We start from the raw sequence: 27,819 nt of genomic DNA, 5'->3' as shown, positions 1-27,819 counted from the left end.
ACAGTGGTAGGATGTTTGCCTTGCATGCAGAAGGATGGTGGTTTGAATCCTGGCATCCCATATGGTCTCCTGAGCCTGCCAGGAGCAATTTCTGAGCACAGCGCCAGGAGTAACCCTTGGAGCAGGGGTCTTCAAACTACGGCCCGCGGGCCACATATTGTATTTATTCCCATTTTGTTTCTTCACTTCTAAATAAGATATATGCAGTGTGCATAGAAATTTGTTCATAATTTTTGTTTTTACTATAATCTGGCCCTCCAACAGTCTGAAGGACAGTGAAATGGCCCCCTGTTTAAAAAGTTTGAGGACCCCTGCCTTGGAGTAAACACTGGGTGTGGCCCAAAAACCAAAAAAATATTAACAATAATGATAGTCATTCTGATATAATGCTATTAAATGTTTCTCAGAATTTTTGTTTTGGAGGCCGGAGAGATAGCATGGAGGCTAGGTATTTGCCTTTCATGCAGAAGGCTGGTGGTTCAAATCCCAGTATCCCATAAGATCCCCTGAGCCTGCCAGGGGAAATTTCTGAGCCTAAAGCCAGGAGTAACCCCTGAGCACTGCCAGGTGTGACCCAAACAAACAAACAAACAAAAAAACAAACAAGAATTTTTGGGCCACACCCAGTGATGCTCAGGGGTTATTATTGGCTATGTGCTCAGAAATTGCTCCTGGGAGGAGGGCTGGAAGTTACAGCTCACCTCATGAAGCTCACCACAAAGAGTGATGAGTTTAGTTAGAGAAATAACTACATTGTGAACTATCCTAACAATGAGAATGTATGAGGGAAATAGAAAGCCTGTCTAGAGTACTGGCAGGGGTGGGGTGGGGAGGAGGGAGATTTGGGACACTGGTGATGAGAATGTTGCACTGGTGATGGGAGTGTTCTTTACATGACTGAAATCCAACCACAATCATGTTTGTAATCAAGGTGTTTAAATAAAATATCAAAAAAAAGGGGCCGGAGAGATAGCATGGAGGTAAGGTGTTTACCTTTCATGCAGAAGGTCATCGGTTCGAATCCCGGCATCCCATATGGTCCCCTGTGCCTGCCAGGGGCGGTTTCTGAGCATAGAGCCAGGAGTTACCCCTGAGCGCTGCTGGGTGTGACCCAAAAATCAAAAAAAATAAAAAATAAAAAAAATAAAAAAAAATAAGAATTATAGATATAAAAGTAGCTTAATAGTGAAACATGAAATATGCAAAGAAAGGTAATATACATGGTAATAATGTATGGTAATAGTATATATATTATATAAGGTACTATATGGTAATATCCAGAGACAATAGAGCCAAGGGCCAGAAGAACTAGTCCATAGTAGAAAACTTCCCACAAATAGCAGGAGAGTGTAATTAGGGCAGAGAAGGGACCACTATGACAATGATAGTTAGAAATGATCACTTTGGACAAGAATTGGGTGCTAAAAGGACATAAAGTGATATGCATGATACCTCTCAGTAATAATATTGCAAGACACCTTGTCTAAAAGGAGGGTGATGAAGTGAGAGTGAGAAAGAGAAAAGAAAAAAATGTCTGCCTTAGAGGCAAGGCAGAAGGGAGAGCAGGAGAGAAACTGGGGACAGTGGTGGCGGGAAATGTGCACTGGTAAAAGATTCTGTACATTGCAAAACTGAAAATCAATCATGAATAATTTTGTATCTTTGAGGGAAAAAACTAACTGTATTATGAATAACCTTGTAACTATAGTGTTTAAATAAAGCAATTAATTAAAAAAAAAAAAAGAAATCGCTCCTGGTTTAGGAGACCATATGGGATGCCAAGGGATCAAACCGAGGTCTATTCTAGGTTAGCACAGGCAGGGCAGATGCCTTAATGTTTGTGCCATCGCCCCGGCCCCTAATTTTTTTTTTTTATGTATTGGGTACAATCTATATAATTAAAGTTTCAAGCTACATGAAAACTTTTATGGAATTCTTGAATTGTATTTCTCCCTAAAAAATGAAAGTGGTACTAGACAGATAGTACAAGGTATTTTCCAACCCAGGTTCAAACTGCATCCCATATGGTCCTACAAGCACCACTAAGGGCACTTGAGTTTAAAGCCAGGAGGAACCCGTTGAGTGTCACTGATAAGGCCAAAAAATTTAAAATAATAAAAGAAAGAACATTTTTTTCTCTGGTGGTACTCAAGGTTTACTCTTGAGTCTGCACTCAAGAATTACAAGTGTAGTGGCCGGAGCAGTGGCACAAGCGATAGGGCACGCGCTAACCTAGGACAGACTGGTTTGATCCCCATATGGTCCCCCAAGCCAGGAGTGATTTCTGAGCGCATAGCCAGGAGTAACCCCTGGGCATCACCAGATGTGGTCCAAACCCCCCCCCCAAAAAAAAGAATTACAAGTTTGCAAGGCAAATGCCTTATTATGGCTCAGACCTTATGTCCCCAGAATTATGAAAAAGGGAATAGAAAGGGAAAGAGAGAAATAGAGGGGAAGAGAGAAAGTCTTTGTTAGTAATTTTGAAAGTTAAAACTCAGAATTTAATGTGAATTCAGATGAGTCTAAGAAGATTTTATGGGTCTGTAATCTTCTGAGTATAATGGGGGCAGTGAGAAAACAAGATTTCTGATCTACTAAACAACAACCAAAGTCATTATCAAATGGATCCACGTCTTTAGACCTATGCAGAATGAACTGCTATAATGTGTGGCTACAACTGGCTTCCATGGGAATTGTTGTAAATGGCTCTAGCTAAGGGCACTTTCACAGTAAAACAGTATGAGATTTATAACTAATGTACAAAGAACAAAAATCAATTAGTTACTCTGACATAAAAAAATCTGTTTGCAGTCCTTATGCTACAGTTGGCTTGAAAAATTTATGTACTGTTTCTTTTTTAACACACTACTTAATACTGTCTAAAAATTAGTATTTTCATCTGAAAGGAAAAACACAGGTTTTGGGGGCTGGAGGGATAGAATGGAGATAGGGTGTTTGCCTTGCATGTAGAAGGACGGCGGTTCAAATTCCAGCATTCCATATGGTCCAGCGAGCCTGCCAGGAGTGATTTCTGAGCATAGAGCCAGGAGGAACCCCTGAGCACTGCTGGGTATGACCCAAAAACCAAAAAAATAGAAAAAAAAAAAAAAGCAGGTTTGGATCAAATAACTATGAACAAATGAAGGAAGAAAATAATGGAGATCACTAACACAGTAGCGTTCCATTAGATACATATTTTATCTTGAAGTAAGTGAATCTATTTTAAAGCTCATTTAACTTCTTTTTTTTTTTTTTTTTTTTTTTTTTTTTTTTTGTTTTTTGGGCCACACCCAGCGTTGCTCAGGGGTTACTCCTGGCTGTCTGCTCAGAAATAGCTCCTGGCAGGCACGGGGGACCATATGGGACACCGGGATTTGAACCAACCACCTTTGGTCCTGGATCGGCTGCTTGCAAGGCAAACGCCACTGTGCTATCTCTCCGGGCCCTCATTTAACTTCTGATAATGTCATAATTTACTTGCAAATTGACAAAAGTTGGCTTCATCTTCCTTGCCATTATCTAGTAAACAAAAAGAAATCTATCAAGCACCCACAGGATGTACACATTTGTTTTTGAAATGGCATCATTATGCTCTCTATCCTAGACTGGTAGCAATTTTTGGGGGGAAGTATGGGAATGGATGGAGGCCTCAACCTGCATAAATAGGGGCTACTTCTTACTCTGTGTTTAAGAATCACTCCTGGGGCCAAAGAGCTAGCACAGTGGTAGGGCATTTGCCTTGCACACATCAGTCCGATCCAGGACTGATGGTGGTTCGAATCCTGGCATTCCATATGGTCCCCCATGCCTGCCTGGAGCTACTTCTGAGCGCAGAGCCAGGAGTAACCCCTAAGCGCTGCTGGGTTGACCCAAAAAAACAAAAACAAAAACAACAACAAAAAAAAAGAATCACTCCTGATGGTACTTGGTTATATGATCCCAGGGATCAAACTGGGATCAATTGGGGCCGGAGAGATAGCATGGAGGTAAGGCGTTTACCTTTCATGCAGAAGGTCATCGGTTCGAAACCCGGCATCCCATATGGTCCCCCGTGCCTGCCAGGAGCAATTTCTGAGCACGGAGCCAGGAAAAACCCCTGAGCACTGCCGGGTGTGACCCAAAAACCACAAAAAAAAAAACAAACAAACTGGGATCAATTGCCTACAAGGCAAGGGATTACCCCCTGTGCTATCTCTCCAGCCTAGAAGTTTATTTTATTTTCCTTTATAAAATTATACTTATTTATTTTTGTTCTTTTTGGGTCACACCTGATATTGCTCAGGTTTTACTGACTTTGTGCTCAATGGTCACTCCTAGTGGACTTGAAAAACCATAGGGAGTCCCAGGAAATCCATATTTGCTGTGTGCAAGGCAAGTATCTAACATACTGTACTCTCTGGCCCCCAGGAGTTCTTTTTTTTTGTTTTTGTTTTTGTTTTTTGTTTTTTCGGGCCATTTCTGTTTGATGCTCAGGGGTTACTCCTGGCTAAGCACTCAGAAATTGCCCCTGGCTTGGGGGGGCCATATGGGACGCCGGGGGATCGAACCACGGTCTCGATCTTTCCTTGGCTAGCGCTTGCAAGGCAGACACCTTACCTCTAGCGCCACCTCATCGGCCCCAGGAGTTCATTTTTTAAAAGAAGTCATTGTTCTTTGAGAAGTACTGTGATTCTTCTAGGAGGAAAAAATTGCTGAAAACTACAGCAAATTGCTGGAAAATTTTTTAAAAATTGTTTTTTTTTGTTTGTTTGTTTGGACCATACCCTGTGATGCTTAGTCCTTGAAAACATTTCTTAAGTCTTGTTTTAATTTGGATATGGGGACCACACACAAGTTAGTATTCTTTTTTTTTTTTTTTTTGGTTTTTGGGCCACACCCGTTGACGCTCAGGGGTTACTCCTGGCTATGCGCTCAGAAGTTGCTCCTGGCTAGGGGGACCATATGGGACACCGGGGGATCGAACCGCGGTCCGTCCTAGGCTAGCGCAGGCAAGGCAGGCACCTTACCTCTTGCGCCACCGCCCGGCCCCACAAGTTAGTATTCTAAGGTATACCAATTGCTCAATGAGTTTTTTGGTTCTTTTTTTTTTTTTTTTTTTTTTTTTTTTTTTTTTGGTTTTTGGGTCACACCCGGCAGTGCTCAGGGGTTACTCCTGGCTCCATGCTCAGAAATTGCTCCTGGCAGGCACAGGGGACCATATGGGACGCTGGGATTCGAACCGATGACCTCTTGCATGAAAGGCAAACGCTTTACCTCCATGCTATCTCTCCAGCCCCGAGTTTTTTGGTTCTTTTTGGGGGAGGTCCATGCTTGGAGTCATTCAGGGAACCATGTAGTGGTGCAGACTGAATCTGGGATTTGTGCATGCAAACATATACTCCAGATCTTTTTTTTTTTTTTTTTTTTTTGGTTTTTCGGGCCACACCCATGTGATGCTCAGGGGTTACTCCTGGCTAAGCGCTTAGAAATTGCCCCTGGCTTGGGGGGACCATATGGGATGCTGGGGATCGAACCGTGGTCCTTCCTAGGCTAGCGCTTGCAAGGCAGACACCTTACCTCTAGCACCACCTCATCAGCCCCACTCCAGATCTTTGTTTATCTCCCAACCCTTCCTGAAATTTTTTTTTTTTTTTTTTTTTGGTTTTTGGGCCACACCCAGTAACGCTCAGGGGTTACTCCTGGCTATGCGCTCAGAAGTTGCTCCTGGCTTGGGGGACCATATGGGACACCGGGGGATCGAACCGCGGTCCGTCCAAGGCTAGTGCAGGCAAGGCAGGCACCTTACCTTTAGCGCCACCGCCCGGCCCCCCCTTCCTGAAATTTTAAAAGTAATTCTGCCTCAACTTATCTACAACTTATCTGTCTAGAACTCAATGAAGCTTTCCCTCAGATTTAATGTTTAATTAAATTAAATTTTCAAGGTATAAAATGAAAAATAATCTGAAATACATTTCCTATCAACAATTACAACTGCAATTCTAAATGTCAAGGCTCAGTTATACAACTTCAACATACAATTGTTACAAAATAAGTATGATCAGAAATTTTAAGAAAAAGATTCTTTCATAAATTCTTCCAGGACTGTTACCACATTTTTTGCTTCTGGCATTTCTTCATGTTCCACTTTAACAATCTTCAAAAGAATATCTCCACTACCACAGTTCTTTAGGAACATGTAACATTTAAATAAAGCGTAATGGTTCATTTCTGCCTGTCGGATAAATCTCTTCAAATTATTTGTGTCTTGTATAGCCTAGAAAAGATCACCCAATTAAATTTGCATTTACTAACATAATAGTGAAGTCTAAAAAGTATCTCTAAAAATTCAACATGTTTTACTTTTTGGGGAGAGCCATATGAAGCAGTGCTCAGGGGTTACTCATGGCTATGCACTTAGAAATCACTCCTGGCAGGCTTAGGGGACCATATGGGGTGCTGGAAATCAAACCCAGGTTGGCCACATACAAGTTATTACTTTTTTCTTTTTTTTTTTTTTTTTTTTTTTTTGTTTTTGGGCCACACCCAGTGACACTCAATGGTCACTCCTGGCTATGCGCTCAGAAATCACTCCTGGCTTGGGGGACCATATGGGATGCCGGGGGATTGAACACTCTACCCATTGTTTCTGGTCCTGATGTTTACTTTTATTAAAAGTATTTTTATCAGGGCCAGAGGGATAGCACAGCAGTGTTTGCCTTGCAAGCAGCCGATCCAGGACCTAAGGTGGTTGGTTCGAATCCCAGTGTCCCATATGGTCCCCCATGCCTGCCGGGAGCTATTTTGAGCAGATAGCCAGGAGTAATCGCTGAGCAATGCCGGGTGTGGCCCAAAAACCAAAAACTAAAAAAAAAGTATTTTTATCAATATGTTTTTGTCCTCGGTAGAACAAAAAAAAATTTTTTTATTTATTTATTTTTGGTTTTTTAGCCACACCTGGCATTGCTCAGGGATTACTTCTGGTTCTGAACTCAGAAATCATTCTTGGCAGGCTCCAGAGACCTTTTGGGAGGCCAGGGATCAAATGTAGGTTGGCTGCAAGTAAGGTAAACACCCGACCTGCTGAACTATTACTCCAGCCCCAGAACAAAACATCTTATATAAGAAAAACGCTTTTAAAATCTTTGGGGTCAGAGTGATAGTACAGCATGTGGGACATTTACCTTGCATGTTGCTGCCCAGGGTTTCATCCCCAGAATCCTATATGGTCCCCTGAGCACTGCCAGGAGTAATTCCTGAGTGCAGAGCCATGAGAAATCCCTGAACATTGCTGGGTATGGTCTCAAAACCAAAACCAAAAAATGAAAAAGCACTTTATAAATGTTCTAAATAGGATGATAATATTGTTTTGTGTTTTGTTTTGTTTTTAGGTCATATCCAACAGTGCTCAGAAGTTACTCCTCGCTCTACATGCAAGGGTCATTTCTGGTAGTGCTCTGGGGTCCCTATGGGATGCCAAGGATCAAACCCAGGTTGGCCACATGCAAAGCAAACACCTTATGCACTGTGCTATTGTCCAGCACAATATTTCTTTCATTTTTTTTTTTTTTTTGAAGGAGGGCCCACACGTGGAGATGATCAGAAGTTACTTCTGGCTCTGTGCTTAGAAATCACTTCTGGGGAAGCTTGGAGACAGTATGGGATTAGGAATTGAACCATGGTTGGCCAAGTGCAAGGTAAGCACCCTACTTTCTGTACACTCTCTCCAGCCCTCATTAAGGTGACAATATTTCTAAATTAAATTTTGAACCCTTAGGCACTGAACCACATTTCCTGTGCTTTCCAAATAAAAAAGTCACAATTGCAAGCCTTAGTTACTTCAAATATAAGAAAGCAACCATATAATTAAAAGTAAATGGAGAAAACACTGAAAAGTACAAATAAATTTCTTCTGAGAATTCTAGTTTTGAGAACTTCTATTAAAGCCCCACAGCTATAAAGCAGAATGTTACTGCTTAAAGTTCAAACAAGAATCTGACATGGCAGTTGACACACTGCCAGTTAATTACCTTTAGTTTAAAGTTTTCCAGTACTTGTCGAAAAAGGAAAGGATTACCTCCTTCAGCACTATTCAAAAAAGCGTGCATCCAATCTTCACAAAACCGGTTGCTTCCTATCAAACATTTTAGAAAAATTAAATAAATAAAAGTGGAATCCCGGGATCAGAGAGACAGTGCAGCAGGTAGGTGAACTATCAAAGCAGGGGCCCAGTTCAGTCCTGACACCATACCTAGTCTCCTGAGCATTGACTGAGTTCACAAGCAAAGAGCCAGTAATAACCCCTGAATGCTGCGAGGTGTGACCATCCCCCCAAAAAAATACCAAAATGAAAAAAAAAAAAACAAAATAGTTAAAGCCCTGTTTGTTTCTTCCCATTCTCAACCAACTCCTCATCAGAAAGCATAAAGATTCCAGCCTTGCTTGCGACCAACCCAGACAGACACGCATTCAATCCTCGGCATCCCAGGATAAGGTCCCCTGAGCCTGCCAGGAGTGATTTCTGAATGCAGAGTCAGGAATAACCTCTTAGTGACTCCAGATATGGCCCCAAAACCAAAAAATAAGTTTCTAAAAATACGTGCAAAGGCTGGAGGCTGGAGAGATAGCACAGCAGGTAGAGCAATTGGCTTGTGCATGCCAACCCAGATTAGATCTTCATCACCACTTATGGTCCCCTAAGCACCACCAAGAGTGATCCTGAGTATAGAGCCAGGAGTAAGTCCTAAGCACCACCAGGTGTGCCCTCTCCAAAAAGAAAAAAGTTAATAACAAACATCAAAATACCAAGGGGCCAGAGAAATAGCATGGAGGTAAGGCATTTGCCTTGCATCCAGAAGGATGGTTCAAATCCCAGCATCCCATATGGTTCCCCGAGCCTGCCAGGAGCGATTTCTGAGCCTGGAGCCAGGAGTCAGGAGTAACCCCTGAGCACTGTCGGGTGTGACCCAAAAAAACAAACAAAAAAAAAAAAAAACAAAATACTGGGGCCAGAGAGATAGTACAGCAGTAGGGCATTTGCCTTGCATGCAGCCAACCCAGGACGGATGATGGTTCCATCCCAGCATCCCATATGATCCCCCGTGCATGCCAGGAGCGATTTATGAGCACAGAGCCAGGAGTAACCTCTGAGTGCTGGGTATGACCCAAAAAAAAAAAAATACCATGGGATTAGAATTGCTAGGTATGACTGGAAAACTGTTCCTGGTTTTGGTGAGTTTGGGATAAATTCAAAGAACTACACAAGGCAGGAAGGCTAAGTTAGGCCTCACAGGAGCACCAGGGAGATGGCTCACCTGCATTGTAGAACTTTGGCTGAAGGGTGCTGCAGTCGATGACCACCGACTTGTGCTGCTCCCCTGTCATGGCCATGCACAAAGAGGTCATGGTGCCTTCGTGAATAAGGCCCTGGAGACTGGCCACACTCAAAAACCTGTACACACAACAAGTCCTTGTTCACAAAATGCAACCTGGCAGAAGAAAACAAATTCATCCTATGCTGTGGGGATGATTAAAACTAGAAACCAGGCTTACTATGGAAAAGGTTTCCTCCTTGCAAAAACAAAACAAAATTATGTTCTATACCTGTTAATGTCTCTCTTTGTTTTTTCATCTGATTCTTTAACCTCAACAGGAGTATAACTCAGAGCCTGCAAAAGAGAAATCAAAGCTGAACCCAGATGCCAGAGCAATAGTACAGAGGGTAGGGTATTTGCCTTGCACATAGTCGACCGGGGTTCACCCAGCCTCCCTTTTGGTCCCCTGATTCTGCCAAGTTTGATTTCTGAGTGCAGAGCCAGGAGTAACCTCTGCATACAACCTCTGTACAACCCCAAAACAAAAATCTGATCTGTGTTCCTGTAGCAAAGAGTTCCTCATAACTGTACATCACAGACCCAGTAACCAGCATCTCAGAAGCTCTCCAGAGTTCCCTTGTTCAGCTGCCCCTCATTGACAATCTGAAATTGGACTCTACCACCTTGATCTTAAAGGACCACACTCTCAGTTCTGTCCACCATAGGTTTTGTTTTGCAGCAACACCCAGCAATTCCTGGCTTATTCCTGGCTCTGTGTTGGAACATAGAGTTTCTGGTGGGAACCAAAGGACCATAGAGGGTACTGGGGCCTGCACCTTGGTAGGCTGAATGCAAGGTAAGTGCCCTACTTACTATATCTATAATACCCCACACACACTATATATATATATATTTTTTTTTTCTTTATGGATTACACCCAGGTGACGTTCAGGAGTTACTCCTGGCTATTCACTCAGAAATTCTCCAGTGAGAGGGACCATATGGGATGCTGGGGATCGAACCAAGGTCTGTCCTAGATTAGTCATGTGCAAGGCAAATGCCCTACTGCTGTGCTATTGCTCTGGCCCCACACCACATATTTAAATGAAAAACTTGGTCACTTACTCAAGCCTACCATCACTGCCTAGAGAATTTTTCATTTCTTATTTATTTGGGATTGAAAATTTTGGGTGTTTTTCAAGGGCCACTTTGAACTTTCTACTCAGAAGTTACCCCTAGCAGTTCTCAGCAGAGCATATGCGCTACCAGGAAAGATGTTGACCAGAATCAACATCATACAAAAAAGTGTCTAAACCCCTGAATATGGGTTCTTATTCTCCAGCCCCAAGAGACTTTGTTTTGGGTCCATACGTAGTGGTGCTTAGTCTTCCTTCTGGCTCTGTGTTCAGGGATCACTCCTGGCAGGGATAGAGGACCATATGTAGTGCCAGGAATTAAACTCTGTTGTATAAGAGTTTAATTGCTTGCAAGGCAAATGCCTTACATACTGTATTATCTCTCTGGTCCTATTTTTCACTCTTTTATCTGGAAATTTTTTTTTTTTTTTTTTTTTTTTGGTTTTTGGGCCACACCCGGTAACACTCAGGGGTTACTCCTGGCTATGTGCTCAGAAGTTGCTCCTGGCTTGGGGGACCATATGGGACACCAGGGGATCGAACCACGGTCCGTCCAAGGCTAGCGCAGGCAAGGCAGGCACCTTACCTTTAGCGCCACCGCCCGGCCCCTTATCTGGAAATTTTTATAATTAAAAATTGCCTAGAGGGGCCGGTGCAATAGCACAGTGGTAGGGTGTTTGCCTTATATGAGGTTGACTCAGGACAGACCCCGATAACATCTTGCCTACAAGTCAGAAACTCTACCATGGGGCCGAAGAGATAGCATGGAGATAAAGTGTTTGCCTTGCATGAAGAAGGTCAGTGGTTCGAATCCCAGCATCCCATATGGTCTCCCGAGCCTGCCAGGAGTGATTTCTGAGCATAGAGCCAGGAGTAACCCCTGAGTGCTGCCAGGTGTGACCCAAAAACCAAAAAAAAAAAAAAAAAAAAAAAAAAAAAAAAAAAGAAACTCTACCACAAACTATAGATATGATCCCTGAAAGCCAAAAAAAGAAAAGAAAAGAAAAGATACTCTCTACAACAGAACTATTCTGAATCTTCAAGGAGTAACTTTTGTTTGGACAGAACTTACAGCATGTAGCAAAAAGGTAAGTTTCTCTTGAAAGAGAAGAACCACCCTCTGGATTGGGCACACGACATCTTCAAACCAGCTGCTCAGGTAGGACTTGTGTGTTTCCATGACACTTTCCTAGATTGAGAGAAAATGTCATTTGCTTTGATATAAGCCTTCACCTTAATGGACTTAACATTTTCTTTCCTGGGAGCCAGAGACATAGTACAGTGGGTAAGGCATTTGCCTTGCATGTAGTCGACTCAGGTTCAATCCCCAGCATCCTATATGGTCCCCTAAACCTGCCAGGAATGATTTCTGAATGCAAATCCAGGAGTAACTCCTAAATTCCTCTGGGTGTGATCAAAAGAAAAAGAACTAACAACAAACATCCTTTTTAAAAACCATTTAAAAAGGAACTATAAGTGGAGAGATAGCACAGCGGTGATCCCAGTGTCCCATATGATCCCCCATGCCTGCCAGGAGCTATTTCTGAGCAGACAGCCAGAAGTAACCCCTGAGCAATGCCGGGTGTGGCCCAAAAACCAAAAATAAATAAATAAATAAATAAATAAAATAAATAAAAAGGAACTATAAGGGCCGGAGTGGTGGCACAAGTGGTAAGATGTCTGCCTTGAGTGAGCTAGCCTAGGACGAACCACGGTTCAATCCCCCAGCGTCCCATATGTTCCCCCCAGCCAGGAGCAATTTCTGAGTGCATAACCAGGAGTAACCCCTGAGCGTCACCAGGTGTGGCCCAAAAACCAAAAATAAATAAATAGGGGGCCGGGCGGTGGTGCTAGAGGTAAGGTGTCTGCCTTACCAGCGCTAGCCAAGGACGGACCTCGGTTCTATCCCCCGGTGTCCCATATGGTCCCCCAAGCTAGGAGCGACTTCTGAACATATAGCCAGGAGTAACCCCTGAGCATCACCAGGTGTGGCCCAAAAACCAAAAATAAATAAATAAATAGGAATTATAGGGGCTGGAGTACAGTCTGGTGCCTTTCATGTAGCTGGTCTTGGCTCCATCCCTGACACCCTAAGGTCTCCTAAGACCTGCCTAAGCACAGAGATTAGTCCTGATGACTGCCAAATATGGGGGCCTCCCCCTCAAAGAACGGGGTAGGGTATTTGATTTGCATGTGACGGACCCAGATTTGATCCCTGGCATCCCCTATGGTCCCCAGAGCCTGCCAGGAGTGAATTTTAAGTGCAAAGCCAGGAATAACTCCTGAGCACTGCTAGGTATGGCCCTAAAACAAACAAAAAACCCAAATTATATAAATTTCCTGAGCTCGTTAGATAGTGGTGTGTTGTGTATGTAAATATTTTAGGGGATTATTATGTTACTGACCTTACCCTGATCTGTGATTGTTCCCTACCCTAGGGTGTGACCTGGCATTCTGCCCCCACCCTAGGGTGGTACCTGATTCTACTTCCACCATTGGGTGGTATCTGATCCCACCATTGGGTGGTACCTGATTCTGGGGGATAAAAACAAGGGTCTGTGGAAGGTGAGAGGCTTTTTGGCTGGAACTTATGCTGAGTCTTTGGACTTCAGTCTTGTCCACTGAATAAAGCTAATATTTCCACAAGCCTGACTGCGAGCTGTTTACCCACCGTTTCACCTCAGAACCATCAGCTGTACAGGGTGGCAGACGCATACACTGAGCTGGAGGGGAAAGACTTCATCCTCCATCCCTCCATCAGTCAACCTCTTCAGGAGCTGACTTGCAACATAATGGCGCCTGAACAGGGACCTGGCTAAACGCTCAGAAATTGCCCCTGGCTTGGGGGGACCATATGGGACGCTGGGGGATCAAATCGTGGTCCTTCCTTGGCTAGCGCTTGCAAGACAGACACCTTACCTCTAGCGCCACCTCACTGGCCCCTAGAATGCCAGGATTTGAACCACCATCTGTCGTGGATGAGCTGCATGCAAGGAAAACGCCCTACCACTGTGCTCTCTCTCCAGTCCCCCCACAAAAAAATTCTTTTAATTTATTTTGTTAGGAGGCCACACTGGCAGCTCTCAGGGGTTACACCTGGATCTGCGCTCAGAAATTGCTCCTGGCAGGGCTGGCGAGGTGGCGCTAGAGGTAAGGTGTCTGCCTTGCAAGCACTAGCCAAGGAAAGATCGCGACCGTGGTTCAATCCCCTGGCGTCCCATGTGGTCCCCCAAGCCAGGGGCAATTTCTGAGCTCTTAGCCAGGAGTAACCCCTGAGCATCAAACAGGTGTGGCCCGAAAAACCAAAACCAAAACAAAACAAAACAGAAATTGCTCCTGGCAGACTCGGAGGAACCACATAGTCCATCCCAGGTTGCATGCAAGACAAACACCCTACTTCGTGCTATCACTCCAGCCCCACCCCATCCCACTTTTTTTTTATTTTAAACAACTGTGATTAAAGCTGAAGCTATAATACAGTATGTAGGACACTTTGTACATGAACCAAACTAGGTTCAATCCCTGGTGTTTTATATGGTTCCCAGAACCAGCCGTGAATGATTCTTTTTTTGTTTTGTTTTGGTTTGTTTGTTCTTTTTTTTTGTTTGTTTTTTGGGCCACACCTGGTGACGCTCAGGGGTTACTCCTGACTATGCGCTCAGAAACTGCTCCTGGCTTGGGGGAATATATGGGACACCACGGATCGAAACGAGGTTCGTCCTGGGTCAAGCGCTTGCAAGGCAAATACCCTACCACTGCACTGTCACTCTGGCCCCCAAGAATGATTCTTTTTTTTTTTTTTTTTGGTTTTTGGGTCACACCCGGCAGCACCCAGGGGTTACTCCTGGCTCTACACTCAGAAATTGCTCCTGGCAGGTTCAGGGGACCATATGGGATGCCAGAATTAGAACCACTGTCCTGCATGCAAGGCAAACACCCCACCTCCATGCTATTTCTCTGGCCCAAGAATGATTCTTGAGTGCAGAGCCAAAGAGCATTAGCCATATATTTTAATACCAATCACACCACCAGTGTAATTGTCTTGAGTTACTTAAAAACATACTAAGAGGGGCTGGAGAGATAGCATGGAGGTAGGGCATTTGCCTTGCATGCAGAAGGATGGTGGTTCGAATCCCAGCATCGCATATGGTCCTGAAGCCTGCTGGGGATGATTTCTGAGTGTAGAGCCAGGAGTAACCCCTGAGCACTACCGGGTGTGACCCAAAAACAAAAACAAAAAAAACCAAAAAAAAAAAAAATACTAAGAGAAGGCAAAGAGATAGTCCAGTGTGTAGGGTACTTTTCTAGCATCTGACCAAGCTGAATTCAATCACCAGCACCACATATATTATCCCAGTCTGCCTGGGATAAACCTTGAGCTCAGAACCAAGAGTAAGCCCTGAGCAGTCTTGTGTAGCCCAAAAAGAAAAATATAACTAAAGGGGCAAGAGCAATAGCACAGTGGTAGGGTGTTTGCCTTGACGCGGCTGACCCAGGGTGGACATGAATTCGATCTCCGGCGTCCCATATGGTCTCTCAAGCCAGGAGCAATTTCTGAGCACATAACCAGGAGTAACCCCTGAGCGTCATTGGGTGTGGCCCCAAAACAAAAACAAATAAACAAACTAAAATTACACACACACACACACACACACATATATAAAATAAGTTTGCCAAAGAGATAGCCCAGTGGGTAGGGAACTTGCCTTACACACAATGACACTCATAAGGACTCCTGACCATAATCAGGAGTGGCCTTTGAGCCAAGAAAAAGCCTGGTATGGACAGGTATGGCTCCAAGTCTAACTAATTAAATGGGCTGAAGCGATAAGACAGTGGTAGAGCATTTGCCTTGCAGGCAGCTAACCCAGGAAAGACCTGGGTTTGATCCCCAGTGTCCCATTTGGTCTTCTCCGAGCCAGGAGTAGCACAGAGCCAGGAGTAACCTCTGAGTGTCACCTGGTGTGGCCCAAAAACAAAAACAAAAAGATTGAGAGATAGCACAGAGGTAGGGCATTTGCCTTGCATGCGGCCAACCGTGGACGAACTCTGGTTCGATTCTCGGCATACCACATGGTCCCCAGAGCCTTCCAGGAGCTATTTATGAGCACAGAGCCAAGAGTAACCCCTGAGCATCCCCGGGTGTGACCCAAAAGCAAAAAAAATAAATAAATAACTAATTAAAGATTAATATGGTTCCATGCTATTTCTTCACTAAGAGGAGTTAAACATGTTCATATCCATTGCCAGGACCAAAGATATTAGTACAAGAGTTATGGCGAATGCCTTAACACACTTCCAGGTATAACCAAAACACTCCCCACACATCCAAAATATGTATATAGGGGTCAGAGAGATAGCACAGTAGTAGGGCATTTGCCTTGCATGCGGCTGACCCGGGACAGACCTAGGTTCAATTCCAGGCGTCCCATAAGGTCCCCTGAGCCTGTCAGGAGGGATTTCTGAGAGCAGAGCCAGTAGTAACCCATGAGCGCCACCAGGTGTGACCCAAAAACCAAAAAAAAGTATAATGTCCATCCCCTCTCTCCTTGCTACTGTTTCACTGGATATATTCTTTTCTGTTGTGGCAGCAGGGGATCAATCCAGTAGCACTTGGGTTTACTCCTGGCTTTGTATTCAGAGATCACTTCCAGCAGTGTTCAGGGATCATATACAATCCCATGGATTGAACTCAGGTTAGCCACGTTCGAGGCAAGTGCCCTACCCACCGCATTATCTCTCTGGTTCCAGAGATAAGCTCTTAAAAATTCTTTCTCCTGGGCCCGGAGAAATAGCACAATAGCGTTTGCGTTGCAAGCAGCCGATCCAGGACCAAAGGTGGTTGGTTCGAATCCCGGTGTCCCATATGGTCCCCCATGCCTGCCAGGAGCTATTTCTGAACAGACAGCCAGGAGTAACCCCTGAGCACCGCTGGGTGTGGCCCAAAAACCAAAAATAAATAAATAAATAAATAAATAAATAAATAAATAAATAAATAAATAAATAAATAAATAAAATTCTTTCTCCTTGGGGCCAGAGAGATAGCATGGAGGTAAGACGTTTACCTTTCATGCAGAAGGTTGGTGGTTCGAATCCTGGCATCCCATATGGTCCCCTGAGTAACCCCTGAGTGCTGCTGATCCAAAAAAAAAATTCTTTCTCCACAACAGCCAAGAAAGTGTCTGAAACATCCACTATGTGCTTGCTAACTTCCAGTTGAAAGAATGATACGTTGTAGACAGAGAACTCATTCACTCAGAATGTGAAGAGGAAAAATAATAAGTGGTTCACTTTTTGTTGTTACCGAGCCAAACCCAAAGTGCTCAAGATCACTCGTGGCACTGCTCAGTGAATCATAAGCAGTGCCAGGAATTGAATAGAGGTTAGCCATGTGTAAGGGAAGCACATTAACTAAGCATACACTGTCTCTTTGGTCACCAAGGTAACTCTCCAAAGCACTTAAACCCACACTAGGAGCCAGAGCAATATTACAGCGGGTAGAGCATTTATTACCTTGCCCACAGTCAACCAGGATTCTATCCCTGGCACCTGAGATTGTCCCCGGAGCCCCACGAGGAGTGATCCCTGAGTACAAAACCAGAACTAAGCCCTGAGACAGCCAAGTGTGACCCAGAGACAAAAACATAAATGTGGATTACCTAATTCATAAAATATTAACTAATGAAAAGTGAAGCATTTCTAAAAGTCATTGATGTTGACGTCCAGGACAGTCATAACACTGTGCAGCCTGTCTCCGGTGCCAGAGACTTTATGGACCATTAGTTCTGACCAGAATATAAATCTCATGTGCCTAGAAATCGGGAAGAGAACATCCCTTTCCACACTTGGCAGGTTATCATATGCCACTAAATTAAATGGATTGAATTTTTTATGAATATAAAACATCAGATGCTGTCTTGTGAGACTTTTTTTAGGGGGTTACTCTTGGCTCTGTTTTTATTTTCTTTGCTTGTTTGTTTGTTTGTTTGTTTAGCACACTCAGTGGTGCTCAGTGCTAATATCTGAAGATGTCCCAAATGGGAGCCCCCCAGGAGTGACCCCAGAGTGCAGAGCCAGAATTAACCTCTGATCACCTGTAGGTGTGGGCACACCCCCAAAAAAACCTTCTTTCTTCACTAATTCACTAATTCACTAATTTCTTCACTAATTCAATGTCTAAATTCTAAAAATGTGCTATCTCTATTTCTAGAATATCACATTTTAAGGGGACAAAGAGAGTACAACAGGGAAAGTGCTTGACTTGCATATTGACTGACCCAGATTTGATTCCCAGCACTACGTATAGTCTTATGATTGTCTGAGCACTGCCAGACATGATCCCTGACTGCAAAGCCAAGAGTAAGTCCTGCGCACTGTCAGCTGTGGCCCAAAGCCAAGCAAACAAGTAAAACAAACAAACAAAAAAATAAGATATCTGTGTTCATCTATATGATCAGAAAAGCCTATTAGTGAAATTATGTTGTAATCACGTTTGTTTTTAAAAACTAATAGCACAAGCTGGAGCAATAATAGAGGGTAGGGCCTTTCACACAGCCAAACTAGGTTTGATGCTTGCCATCCCATATGGTCCCCTGAGCACCACCAGGAGTAATTTTTTTTTTTTTTTTTTTTTGGTTTTTGGTTTTTGGGTCACACCCAGCAGCGCTCAGGGGTTACTCCTGGCTCTATGCTCAGAAATCACTCCTGGCAGGCTCGGGGGACCATATGGGATGCCGGGATTTGAACCACCGACCTTCTACAGGCAAGGCAAACGCCTTACCTCCATGCAATCTCTCCAGCCCCACCAGGAGTAATTTCTGAGAGCAGAGGCAGAAATGACCCCTAAGCACTGCAGGATGTGGCCCCCAAATAAAATAAAGCAACAACAACAACAACAACAAAAAAAAAAAAAACTAAATTAGGGACCAGAGAGGAAGCTCAATTTATTGGTCTATGCATTATCCCCCAAGGACCACTAGGTATAGCTCCCAAAATTAATGCCAAAAAATAGAGAAATAGGGCCCAGAGAGATAGCACAGCGGTGTTTGCCTTGCAAGCAGCCGATCCAGGACCTAAGGTGGTTGGTTCAAATCCCGGCGTCCCATATGGTCCCCCCCCCCCACCCCGGGCCTGCCAGGAGCTATTTCTGAGCAGATAGCCAGGAGTTACATAATCCCTGAGCACTGCCAGGTGTGGCCCCCCCCCAAAAAAAAATAGAGAAATAAAGAAATAAGCAAATATACTACTAAATTAATAAACTTACCTCACAGTTAAATTTATCTTTCAGCCCTTGAATGTACTTGTCCAATTCAAGCCTGAAAGTATGTGCTTAAGGAAGCAATAAAGGGTGAATTAAAACAGTGTTTTATCTCTCATTACAAAATCTTTCAAATAACGCAAACAGTAAAAGTCAAGACAAACTGGCCTCCAAAAGGCATAAAAAGTTCATGTATAAAGTCCAAGGGTAGGGAAGGGAGGTTTCTGGAGATTGGTCCTGAAGCCTGCATTTTCCTTCCTGGTATTCTCTTAGAAAGGATATAGCTCAAGTCCTTTTTCAGACCCTCCTAAAAAACAGATCACATACGCTGAAGGGTGGTATTCAGAATCCACTGTTGTTTCAGGTCTGTCTTGTTGGAAAAGGCAGTAGTAACAACCAACCCGGTAACCTGGAGTTCTAGGAAAGACAAGGATCAAATATGTTATTTTATTAACTCATGTTAATTCTATGGACTATTCTGAATCTTTGTCATCATGACTTGGTAATCACTCTGATGATATTGCTACACAGTAATGTCAGACTTCCCACTAGGTCAGATGCCAGGGACTGAAACTGGGTCAGGGATTGAACCCACTGTATTATCTCTCCAGCCTCCAAATATGGAATTCCTTTGAACTTTCTTGCCTTATATGAAAAAGTTCTTGCGGGCCGGGCGGTGGCGCTAAAGGTAAGGTGCCTGCCTTGCCTGCGCTAGCCTTGGACGGACCGCGGTTCGATCCCCCGGTGTCCCATATGGTCCCCCAAGCCAGGAGCAACTTCTGAGCACATAGCCAGGAGTAACCCCTGAGCGTTACCGGGTGTGGCCCAAAAACCAAAAAAAAAAAAAAAAAGAAAGAAAAAGTTCTTGCAAGTTTTACTCTCATACTATGTAAATAATTACATTAATATAAGCATGTTTTCCCCTCCCCAAAATTTTACAAGTCATTGGAGCTCAGGCAGCTGTGATATGTTCTTTTACTTTTTTTTGTTTGTTTATTTTTGGGTCACACCCAGCAGTGCTCAGGGGTTACTTCTGGCTCTACACTCAGAAATCGTTCCTAGCAGGCTTGGAGGACCATATGGGATGTGAAACACCGTCCTTCTGCATGCAAAGCAAATGCCCTACCTCCATGCTATCTCTCCGGTCCGAGCTGTGACATGTTAATCCTGTGGCCTCCTAATCTGAGGGGAATTTATGCCAGCATTATGGTCTGAAGAAAACTACAATCAAGAGTAAAATGGAGGGCCCAGCGAGATAGCACAGCGGTGTTTGCCTTGCAAGCAGCCGAATCAGGACCAAAGGTGGTTGGTTCGAATCCCGGTGTCCCATATGGTCCCCCGTGCCTGCCAGGAGCTATTTCTGAGCAGACAGCCAGGAGTAACCCCTGAGCACCGCCGGGTGTGGCCCAAAAACCAAAAAAAAAAAAAAAAGAGTAAAATGGAAAAATGGGTGGACTTCAATAAAGGATACCCATTATTTTGATAGGGGGAAAAAGTTGGGTCACATCTGTGTATGAGACACATTCCCTATAGTCTCTCAATGCTTAGGGGTTTCTCCTGGCTCTGCATTCAGGAATCACTCCATGCAGTGCTTGGGGGACCATACAAGATGCCAGGGATTAATCCTGGTTTGATCACTTGCAAGGCAAATGCCTCGCCCACTCACTGTACTATTTCTCCAGCTTAGGATGCCTATATTTCAGCTATTCAAGTAATTCCATTGTCTAAATATTTAGCTGTGAGACCTAAATGCTTGGAGTGCCAGAGGACAAAGATAAACCCTATGAATGGAATAGTAGATGAACTTCTGGGGGTTTCTCATCACATATCATATTTAACTCAGAAACAAAATCTCAGGACACAGCACATTTTATACTTACCTCAGCTCCACAGATGCAACATTACCCAGCCCTTCAAAGATGGCTCCTTTAGAAAGACGCTTAGCAATGAAATTGCGCAGCTCTGGCTCCTCTTCAGATGGTAGATTAGTATCCACCAAGGAGAGGCTTGACAAAGGAAAGACACATATTCCTTACCACAGGAGGACTACACTCATACACACAAGTCAGAAAGAACATGACAGCCTGGGGCCAGAGCGATAGCACAGTGGTAGGGTGTTTGCTTTGCACATGGCCGAACCAGATTCAATCCTGGTCACCCCATTTGGCACCCCAAGGCCACCAGGAGTAATCCCTGAGCAAGGAGCCAGGAGTAATCCCTGAGCAAGGAGCCAGGAGTAATCCACACCACTAGGTGTGATCCCCAAAACAAAAATTTTAACTAAATTAACACTTAAGGAATTTTTCTCACTCCTGCAGGTGAAACTTCTAGTATATTACTAAATCTGATTTGTCTCACTGAATAATGTCAAATACTCCTTGTTTTATAGCAGTTTCTTCTTAGTGCAGCTCCACTAGAACCCCCAATCCATTTGTCTTTCTTCTTTTTCTAAATTTCTCGCCTTTCTCCTCTGGTCACCATCTTTCTCCTCCTTAAGCAGCATGAAAACCAGTCAGTCTTTACCATCCTACCTCAGCATAAACACTCATTCAACTCCTTTATTGTTTTTACCTGACTGGACACATTTACAGCCCTGGTTAGTCCAGCTCTCTACCTACTGTTCCCTGCACTTAAGTGGTTGAAACTCATATCTGTTGGGGACTGACTTGTTTGAGGCCATTTTGCTGTTCTTTCTGCCATATTCCAGCTTTTCACCTTAAAGCTATTTTGCAGTCTTGCTGTAAGTTTTTGAGCTATAGAGAAAGGAATGTGCAACTGTAGATATAATTAACTCTAGCCCAGAGGAGAGCAACACTGTCCGGTACCGTTATCAGAAACTAGGCCTCACTCCTTAAGACCACATTTCGGAGTGAACTAGGCTATTATCAATAAGTGTATGCTACATTGTCTGTTCAAGATCACTGAGGCAGGCACATCTTGCACCACCTGATAATCAAGCAATTAAAAATGCAGCTTGAAGGACACTAGAGGTTTCCATAGAAACAGCACGTTCAGCATAACTTGAAGGTCACCTAGACCCACTGCCCACTTCCTTATTTAGAGAATGCCTAAGTTTCTTTGTTCCTTGAAACCTGAAATATATCCTTGCCTTGTATGGGCCTTCGCGCCAAAAGTATGACTGACATCACCTTTGTACTGCCCCCTTCTCCTTCACTATATAAGAAGGAACTGTAGCCAATAAAGGTACCCTTGAACAGTGAGACGCTGCCTTGGGTCTTTATTATTAACCTCTTTCAGATTTTTTACAGGTGTGGTTGCTCTTCTACTCAGCAAAATAGGAGTGCGGTTGTCTGAGAAGCCTTTCCAGCTAATTCCTGCTGGCCGGGTCCCCCCTGGGGGGGCTTCAGGACCCCGCATTTTGGCGCCCAACGTGGGGCTCGAACCCACGACCCTGAGATTAAGAGTCTCATGCTCTACCGACTGAGCTAGCCGGGCAAAATGCGGGGTCCTGAAGCCCCCCCAGGGGGGACCCGGCCAGCAGGAATTAGCTGGAAAGGCTTCTCAGACAACCGCACTCCTATTTTGCTGAGTAGAAGAGCAACCACACCTGTAAAAAATCTGAAAGAGGTTAATAATAAAGACCCAAGGCAGCGTCTCACTGTTCAAGGGTACCTTTATTGGCTACAGTTCCTTCTTATATAGTGAAGGAGAAGGGGGCAGTACAAAGGTGATGTCAGTCATACTTTTGGCGCGAAGGCCCATACAAGGCAAGGATATATTTCAGGTTTCAAGGAACAAAGAAACTTAGGCATTCTCTAAATAAGGAAGTGGGCAGTGGGTCTAGGTGACCTTCAAGTTATGCTGAACGTGCTGTTTCTATGGAAACCTCTAGTGTCCTTCAAGCTGCATTTTTAATTGCTTGATTATCAGGTGGTGCAAGATGTGCCTGCCTCAGTGATCTTGAACAGACAATGTAGCATACACTTATTGATAATAGCCTAGTTCACTCCGAAATGTGGTCTTAAGGAGTGAGGCCTAGTTTCTGATAACGGTACCGGACAGTGTTGCTCTCCTCTGGGCTAGAGTTAATTATATCTACAGTTGCACATTCCTTTCTCTATAGCTCAAAAACTTACAGCAAGACTGCAAAATAGCTTTAAGGTGAAAAGCTGGAATATGGCAGAAAGAACAGCAAAATGGCCTCAAACAAGTCAGTCCCCAACACATATCCATGGATCCAGTCTCCTTTTTTTTCTTTTTTTTTTTGGTTTTTGGGTCACACCCGGCAGTGCTCAGGGGTTACTCCTGGCAGGCTCGGGGGACCATATGGGATGCTGGGATTCGAACCACATTCCATCTGCATCCAAGGCAAACGCTCTACCTCCATGCTATCTCTCCAGCCCCGATTCAGTCTCCTTTTAAATGATCAGTAATTTCAACTGGACCCACAATGTCACCCAACTCTCACCACACTTCCTGATTTGTTCACTACTCTGCCCTCCCAGGCTACCATGTCAAGCCTCTTGTGTTCTCAATTCTTCAACTACCTGTTGCTCATTAATAAACCTAGCTTAATTTACCAGTTCTTTTATGAAAAAACAAATTTTTTCAGCTCAATTTAGATTAGAATATCAACAATAATTTCAATTTTTGTTTGTTTTTGGAACCATAGACTGCAACATTCAGGGGTTACTCCTCGCTCTGCACTCAGAAATCACTCCTGGCAGGTTCAGGGGACTATATAGGATGCGGGGATCAAACCTGGGTCAGCTGTAGCAAGACAAATGTCCTCCCTACTGTGCATTTGCTCAGGCCCTTAATTTCAATATTTTAGGGAAAAGCTCTGTAACCCTTCTCCCAACTTCCTGTTTCCCTAAACATTTTTTTTTTTTAATTTTTTGGCCCATACCTATTTGACGCTCAGGGTTACTCCTGGCTAAGCACTCAGAAATAGCCCCTGGCTTGGGGGGACCATATGGGATGCTGGGGATCGAACCGTGGTCCTTCCTTGGCTAGTGCTTGCAAGGCAGACACCTTACCTCTAGTGCCACCTCTCTGGGCCCTTCCCTAAACACTTTTTCCTTTTTTTTTTTTTTTTGGTTTTTGGGCCACACCCGTTTGACGCTCAGGGGTTACTCCTGGCTATGCGAACCACGCTCCATCCGCTTGCAAGGCAGACACCTAACCTGTAGCGCCACCTTCCCAGCCCCTTCCCTAAACACTTAGTATGTAAAAATCCACCTGGATTACAGGGCCTTCCCCAACCCTGGTGGGTGGGGTTATGGATAATAAAGATAGAATGTTGGCCTTGGGCGTGAGAGAAAGCACAAGAGAGATAAATAGGGGCCGGAGAGATAGCATGGAGGTAAGGTGTTTGCCTTTTAATGCAGGAGGTCATCAGTTCGAATCCCGGCGCCCCATATGGTCCCCTGTGCCTGCCAGGAGCAATTTCTGAGCCTGGAGCCAGGAATAACCCCTGAGCACTGCCGGGTGTGACCCAATAACCAAAAAAAAAAAAAAAAGAGGGATAAATAACACAGGGCAGGAGAGAATGAGCATGGTGGATAGGCCGCACATGGCAGAGGAAGGCCATGAGGAATAAAGCAAGCTGACTCCTATGATTATCTTTTCTGACTGCTTAGTGTTATTTCTCCGCTACTACCCTGCTTCATCAGACCCGTTGGCCTAGGGCTTATCAACACAGTGCCTGGGGTGGTCTCACCCAACAAGTGGACTATATTGTTTGTATTTTACACTATATTACCAAGTTTCCCTATAAAGATATGCTATCAAAACTGCTGTCTTGGGCCCGGAGAGATAGCACAGCGGGCGTTTGCCTTGCAAGCAGCCAATCCAGGACCAAAGGTGTTTGGCTCGAATCCCGGTGTCCCATATGGTCCCCCGTGCCTGCCAGGAGCTATTTCTGAGCAGACAGCCAGGAGTAACCCCTGAGCACCGCCGGGTGGCCCAAAAACCAAAAAAAAAAAAAAAAAAAAACAACTGCTGTCTTTTGTTTTAATGTTATATTATGGAGAATTTCAAACATAAAAGGTAGAAAGTAGGGGGCCGGGTAGGTGGCGCTGGAGGTAAGGTGTCTGCCTTGCAAGCGCTAGCCAAGGAAGGACCGCGGTTCGATCCCCCGGCATCCCATATGGTCCCCCCAAGCCAGGGGCGATTTCTGAGCACATAGCCAGGAGTAACCCCTGAGCGTCAAACGGGTGTGGCCCAAAAGAAAACCAAAAAAAAAAAAAGGTAGAAAGTATAGCCTAACTAGCCTTAACCCAGTTTTGACATCTGTCATCTTATGGCCAGCCTTATTACTTTTTGTTTGTCTGTTTTGGGGAAACACCTGGTAGTGCTCAAGAGTGACTGCTGAGGGGCCGAGTGATAGCACAACGAGAGGGAGTTTGCCTTACACGCTGCCAACCTAGGATGGCATCTCATATGGGCCTGCCAGGCGCGATTTCTGAGCCCAGAGCCTGGTGTAACCACAGAGCACTGCTGGGTGTGACCAAAAATAAAACCCACCCTAAAGCCAAAAGCATGAACAGATCAAAGATGCACAGAAGATGGGTTATAGGCAAATTGCTTTTACCTGAAGTCATCACCAGAGGGAGTTTCTGTACTTGGACTTCCATCTTCACTATCCCCTCGAGGCTGTGCCAATCTGTCACCAGAGAAGCAGCACACTATCAGATAAAGGCACAAACCAAGTGGAGATTGGGGGGAAGGGGGGACTGTGTTTGCCTACAAGCAGGAGGGGTTAAAAACCAAGTGCAATGCTACAAAGCAGATGTACATGAGGCCAGCGCTGATGATGAGAGACAAGAGTCCCTGCACTCTCCCAGCCACCTAAGAAGTGAAAGACCTAAACCAAATATCAAAATGCAAGAATAGAATAGATCCTAAAACACAAGACAAAACCAGACTTGACAAGACCAAGAGAAAGTCAGAGCCAGAAAGATAGCTGGGTGGAAGAAAAAGAGGTTGCATGCATGGGATAGTCAAATAGTGGGGCTGGGGAACAACACAGAGAAGGGGGGACAAGGTGACAGGAGGTAATTAACACTCCTGAGCATGAGGGGCACTGCGGGGCACCGCTCTCCACAGGGTGGGGGGCCTGAGATGCCAGGAATAGAGGCGAAAGCTAGGCCCAAAGGACCTGGAAGAACGGCACAGAAGAGACATTCAGGCCAAAGATCTGGTTTGGAAAAGCAAAAAGCGTTAGGGAGCGGCCAGGCCGCAGGGACGAGGAACGAATGCAAGACGCGGCAGGTCCAAGGCCCAGGCGGCACCTGCTCCCCCGGTAGCCGTAGAGACTGTAGTGGCTGCTGGGCGGCGGCTCGAGTCTCCGCTCCTCGGCACCGCCGCCCTCTTCGCTGCTCTCGAGCTCCTTCTCATCCCCGTCCAGGGACTCGTGCAGAGCGGGGAGCATCATCGTCGCCGCCGCCGCTGCCGCCGAGCGACCCTGTGTTGCCTGCAAAGCGCTCCCCCACCACCGCTGCGGTCGCCGTCCTCGGCGGCCCGGCTCGTCTGGCTCCCGCTGCTCGGACGCAGGAGTTCCGCCGCTGTTCCGGGTCCTCGGGTTGAAGGTCATTCTCCTCCCGGGCGTGTGTGGTTGGCGAGTGGCCTAGAGAGACAAACTGCACCAGGAAAAAAAAAATTTTTTTTTTACCATTTCTCTTTTAACTTCTTTTTATTATCTTTTCCCGTCTTTCCTGTAAGGAATTTTTTATTTGATTTTTTTTTTCTCTCTAAACTTAACAAACTGGTCAGAAATCTTGCTTTAAACAAAAAAAAGTCTAAGGGGCCTGTGCGATTGCACAACGTTTGCTTTGCACGCAGCCGGCCAGGGGTCAGCCCACGTCATCCCTATAGGTACCCCCGACCTGAGCGCCGCCGGGTGTGAGAAAAAGAATAATAATACAATAAAAAAAATCTGACTACATAAAAACAATCGCCCACGGCAAGTTCAGGGTACCATATGGGTTGCCGGGATTTGAACCACCATCCTTCTGCACGCAAAGCAAACACCCCACCTCCATGCTATCTCTCCAGCCCTGACTAAATACTTTTCATGTAGTTATAAAGTGAAAACAGAAGTGACAAAGGTAAAGCAAACGCCCCACCTCCATGCTATCTCTCCAGCCCCAAATAAACACTTTTCTTGTTGTTACAAAGTCAAAACACAAGTGACAATCTGAGAAAGTATTTGCAACAAACAATAGCTAAATGTTTACTGTCATTGATCAGTAAACAAAAAATATATAGTGGGCAGTTCAAAGAAAATAGTAGTGAAATTAGAGGGTGGGGAGAAGGGAAAATTCTTTCTTTACTCTTAGTTCTTCTAGGCTAATGAAACACTATTAGATTGACGAAAAATACAAAAGATTTCAAAGCATCTATAGGAGGAGCACAAAGTGATCAGGTGGGGATTGAGGCTGTGTTATTGGAGGTTAACTGGAATGGTGGAGTAAACAGGAGTACTGTTTAAGATGCAGACTTGTTGCACTGGTGAAGGTTTATATATATAAATCAAGAGAAAAAATATCTCTATTTTATGGCTCACAAAAAAAAATTTAAAAAAAGATGCAGACTTAAGGTGTGTTTCTTGACAGAACAGTTAAACTGGTTCCAGGATGCAGACACCCTTTCAAATGGAGATGATCCTTTTTACAAGTCAACGACTCAGAGATAGGCAAACAAACTACTCAATTCTTTGAGCAACTCCTAAAAAAGTTACTCTGTGCCTCTTTCTCCTACAGAATAATATACAAATTAATATCAGGTAAAATCCAGCCTATAGGATACTAATTTCACCCAGGAAAAAATTTAAAAGCGTGGATGAGGGCCCGGAGAGATAGCACAGCGGCGTTTGCCTTGCAAGCAGCCGATCCAGGACCAAAGGTGATTGGTTCGAATCCCGGTGTCCCACATGGTCCCCCGTGCCTGCCAGGAGCTATTTCTGAGCAGACAGCCAGGAGTAACCCCTGAGCACCGCCGGGTGTGACCCAAAAACCAAAAACAAAAAAAGCGTGGATGATGGAAAGATAGTACAGCATGTAGGGTGCTTGCCTTTGCACACACAAACCAACCCAGGTTTGTTTGTTTTGGGTTTTTTATTTATTTTATTTATTTATTTATTTATTTTTTGGGTCAGACGCGGCAGCGCTCA

The 27,819-nt window shown here is 44.5% G+C and overlaps 1 protein-coding gene and 1 non-coding gene across 2 annotated transcripts; both read right to left on the bottom strand.

Annotated features, from left to right (window-relative positions):
• Positions 1–5,822: 5,822 nt before the first annotated feature.
• On the bottom strand, positions 5,823–26,213 carry C1H17orf75 (chromosome 1 C17orf75 homolog). Its single transcript, XM_049772255.1, has 10 exons — positions 25,940–26,213; positions 25,240–25,311; positions 20,564–20,689; positions 18,966–19,100; positions 18,690–18,747; positions 11,499–11,615; positions 9,580–9,644; positions 9,291–9,427; positions 8,007–8,110; positions 5,823–6,253 (listed from the first exon to the last, which is right to left on the bottom strand). The coding sequence occupies exons 1-10, from the start codon at positions 26,080–26,082 to the stop codon at positions 6,047–6,049; spliced, it is 1,164 nt and encodes a 387-aa protein (XP_049628212.1). The 5' UTR covers positions 26,083–26,213; the 3' UTR covers positions 5,823–6,046.
• On the bottom strand, positions 22,067–22,139 carry TRNAK-CUU (transfer RNA lysine (anticodon CUU)). The gene has a single exon. It is a non-coding gene; the product is annotated as a tRNA-Lys (tRNA).
• Positions 26,214–27,819: the final 1,606 nt, after the last annotated feature.

The sequence above is a fragment of the Suncus etruscus genome, chromosome 1 (assembly GCF_024139225.1).
Source record: "Suncus etruscus isolate mSunEtr1 chromosome 1, mSunEtr1.pri.cur, whole genome shotgun sequence".
In the NCBI taxonomy this organism is placed as follows: Eukaryota; Metazoa; Chordata; class Mammalia; order Eulipotyphla; family Soricidae; genus Suncus; species Suncus etruscus.
Note: the sequence above shows the minus strand (reverse complement) of the source record. Positions and strands in the feature narration are given on the sequence as shown.

Bases quoted from the DNA above. Each gene is read 5' to 3' on its own strand.
- C1H17orf75 (XM_049772255.1), bottom strand. From the start codon at position 26,082: ATGATGCTCCCCGCTCTGCACGAGTCCCTGGACGGGGATGAGAAGGAG. The intron at 25,312-25,939 runs GTGCCGCCTGGG...CTCTGGTGACAG, and splicing joins TACGGCTACCGGGGGAGCAG to ATTGGCACAGCCTCGAGGGG. The intron at 9,428-9,579 runs GTATAGAACATA...TTGTGTGTACAG, and splicing joins ACAAAGAGAGACATTAACAG to GTTTTTGAGTGTGGCCAGTC.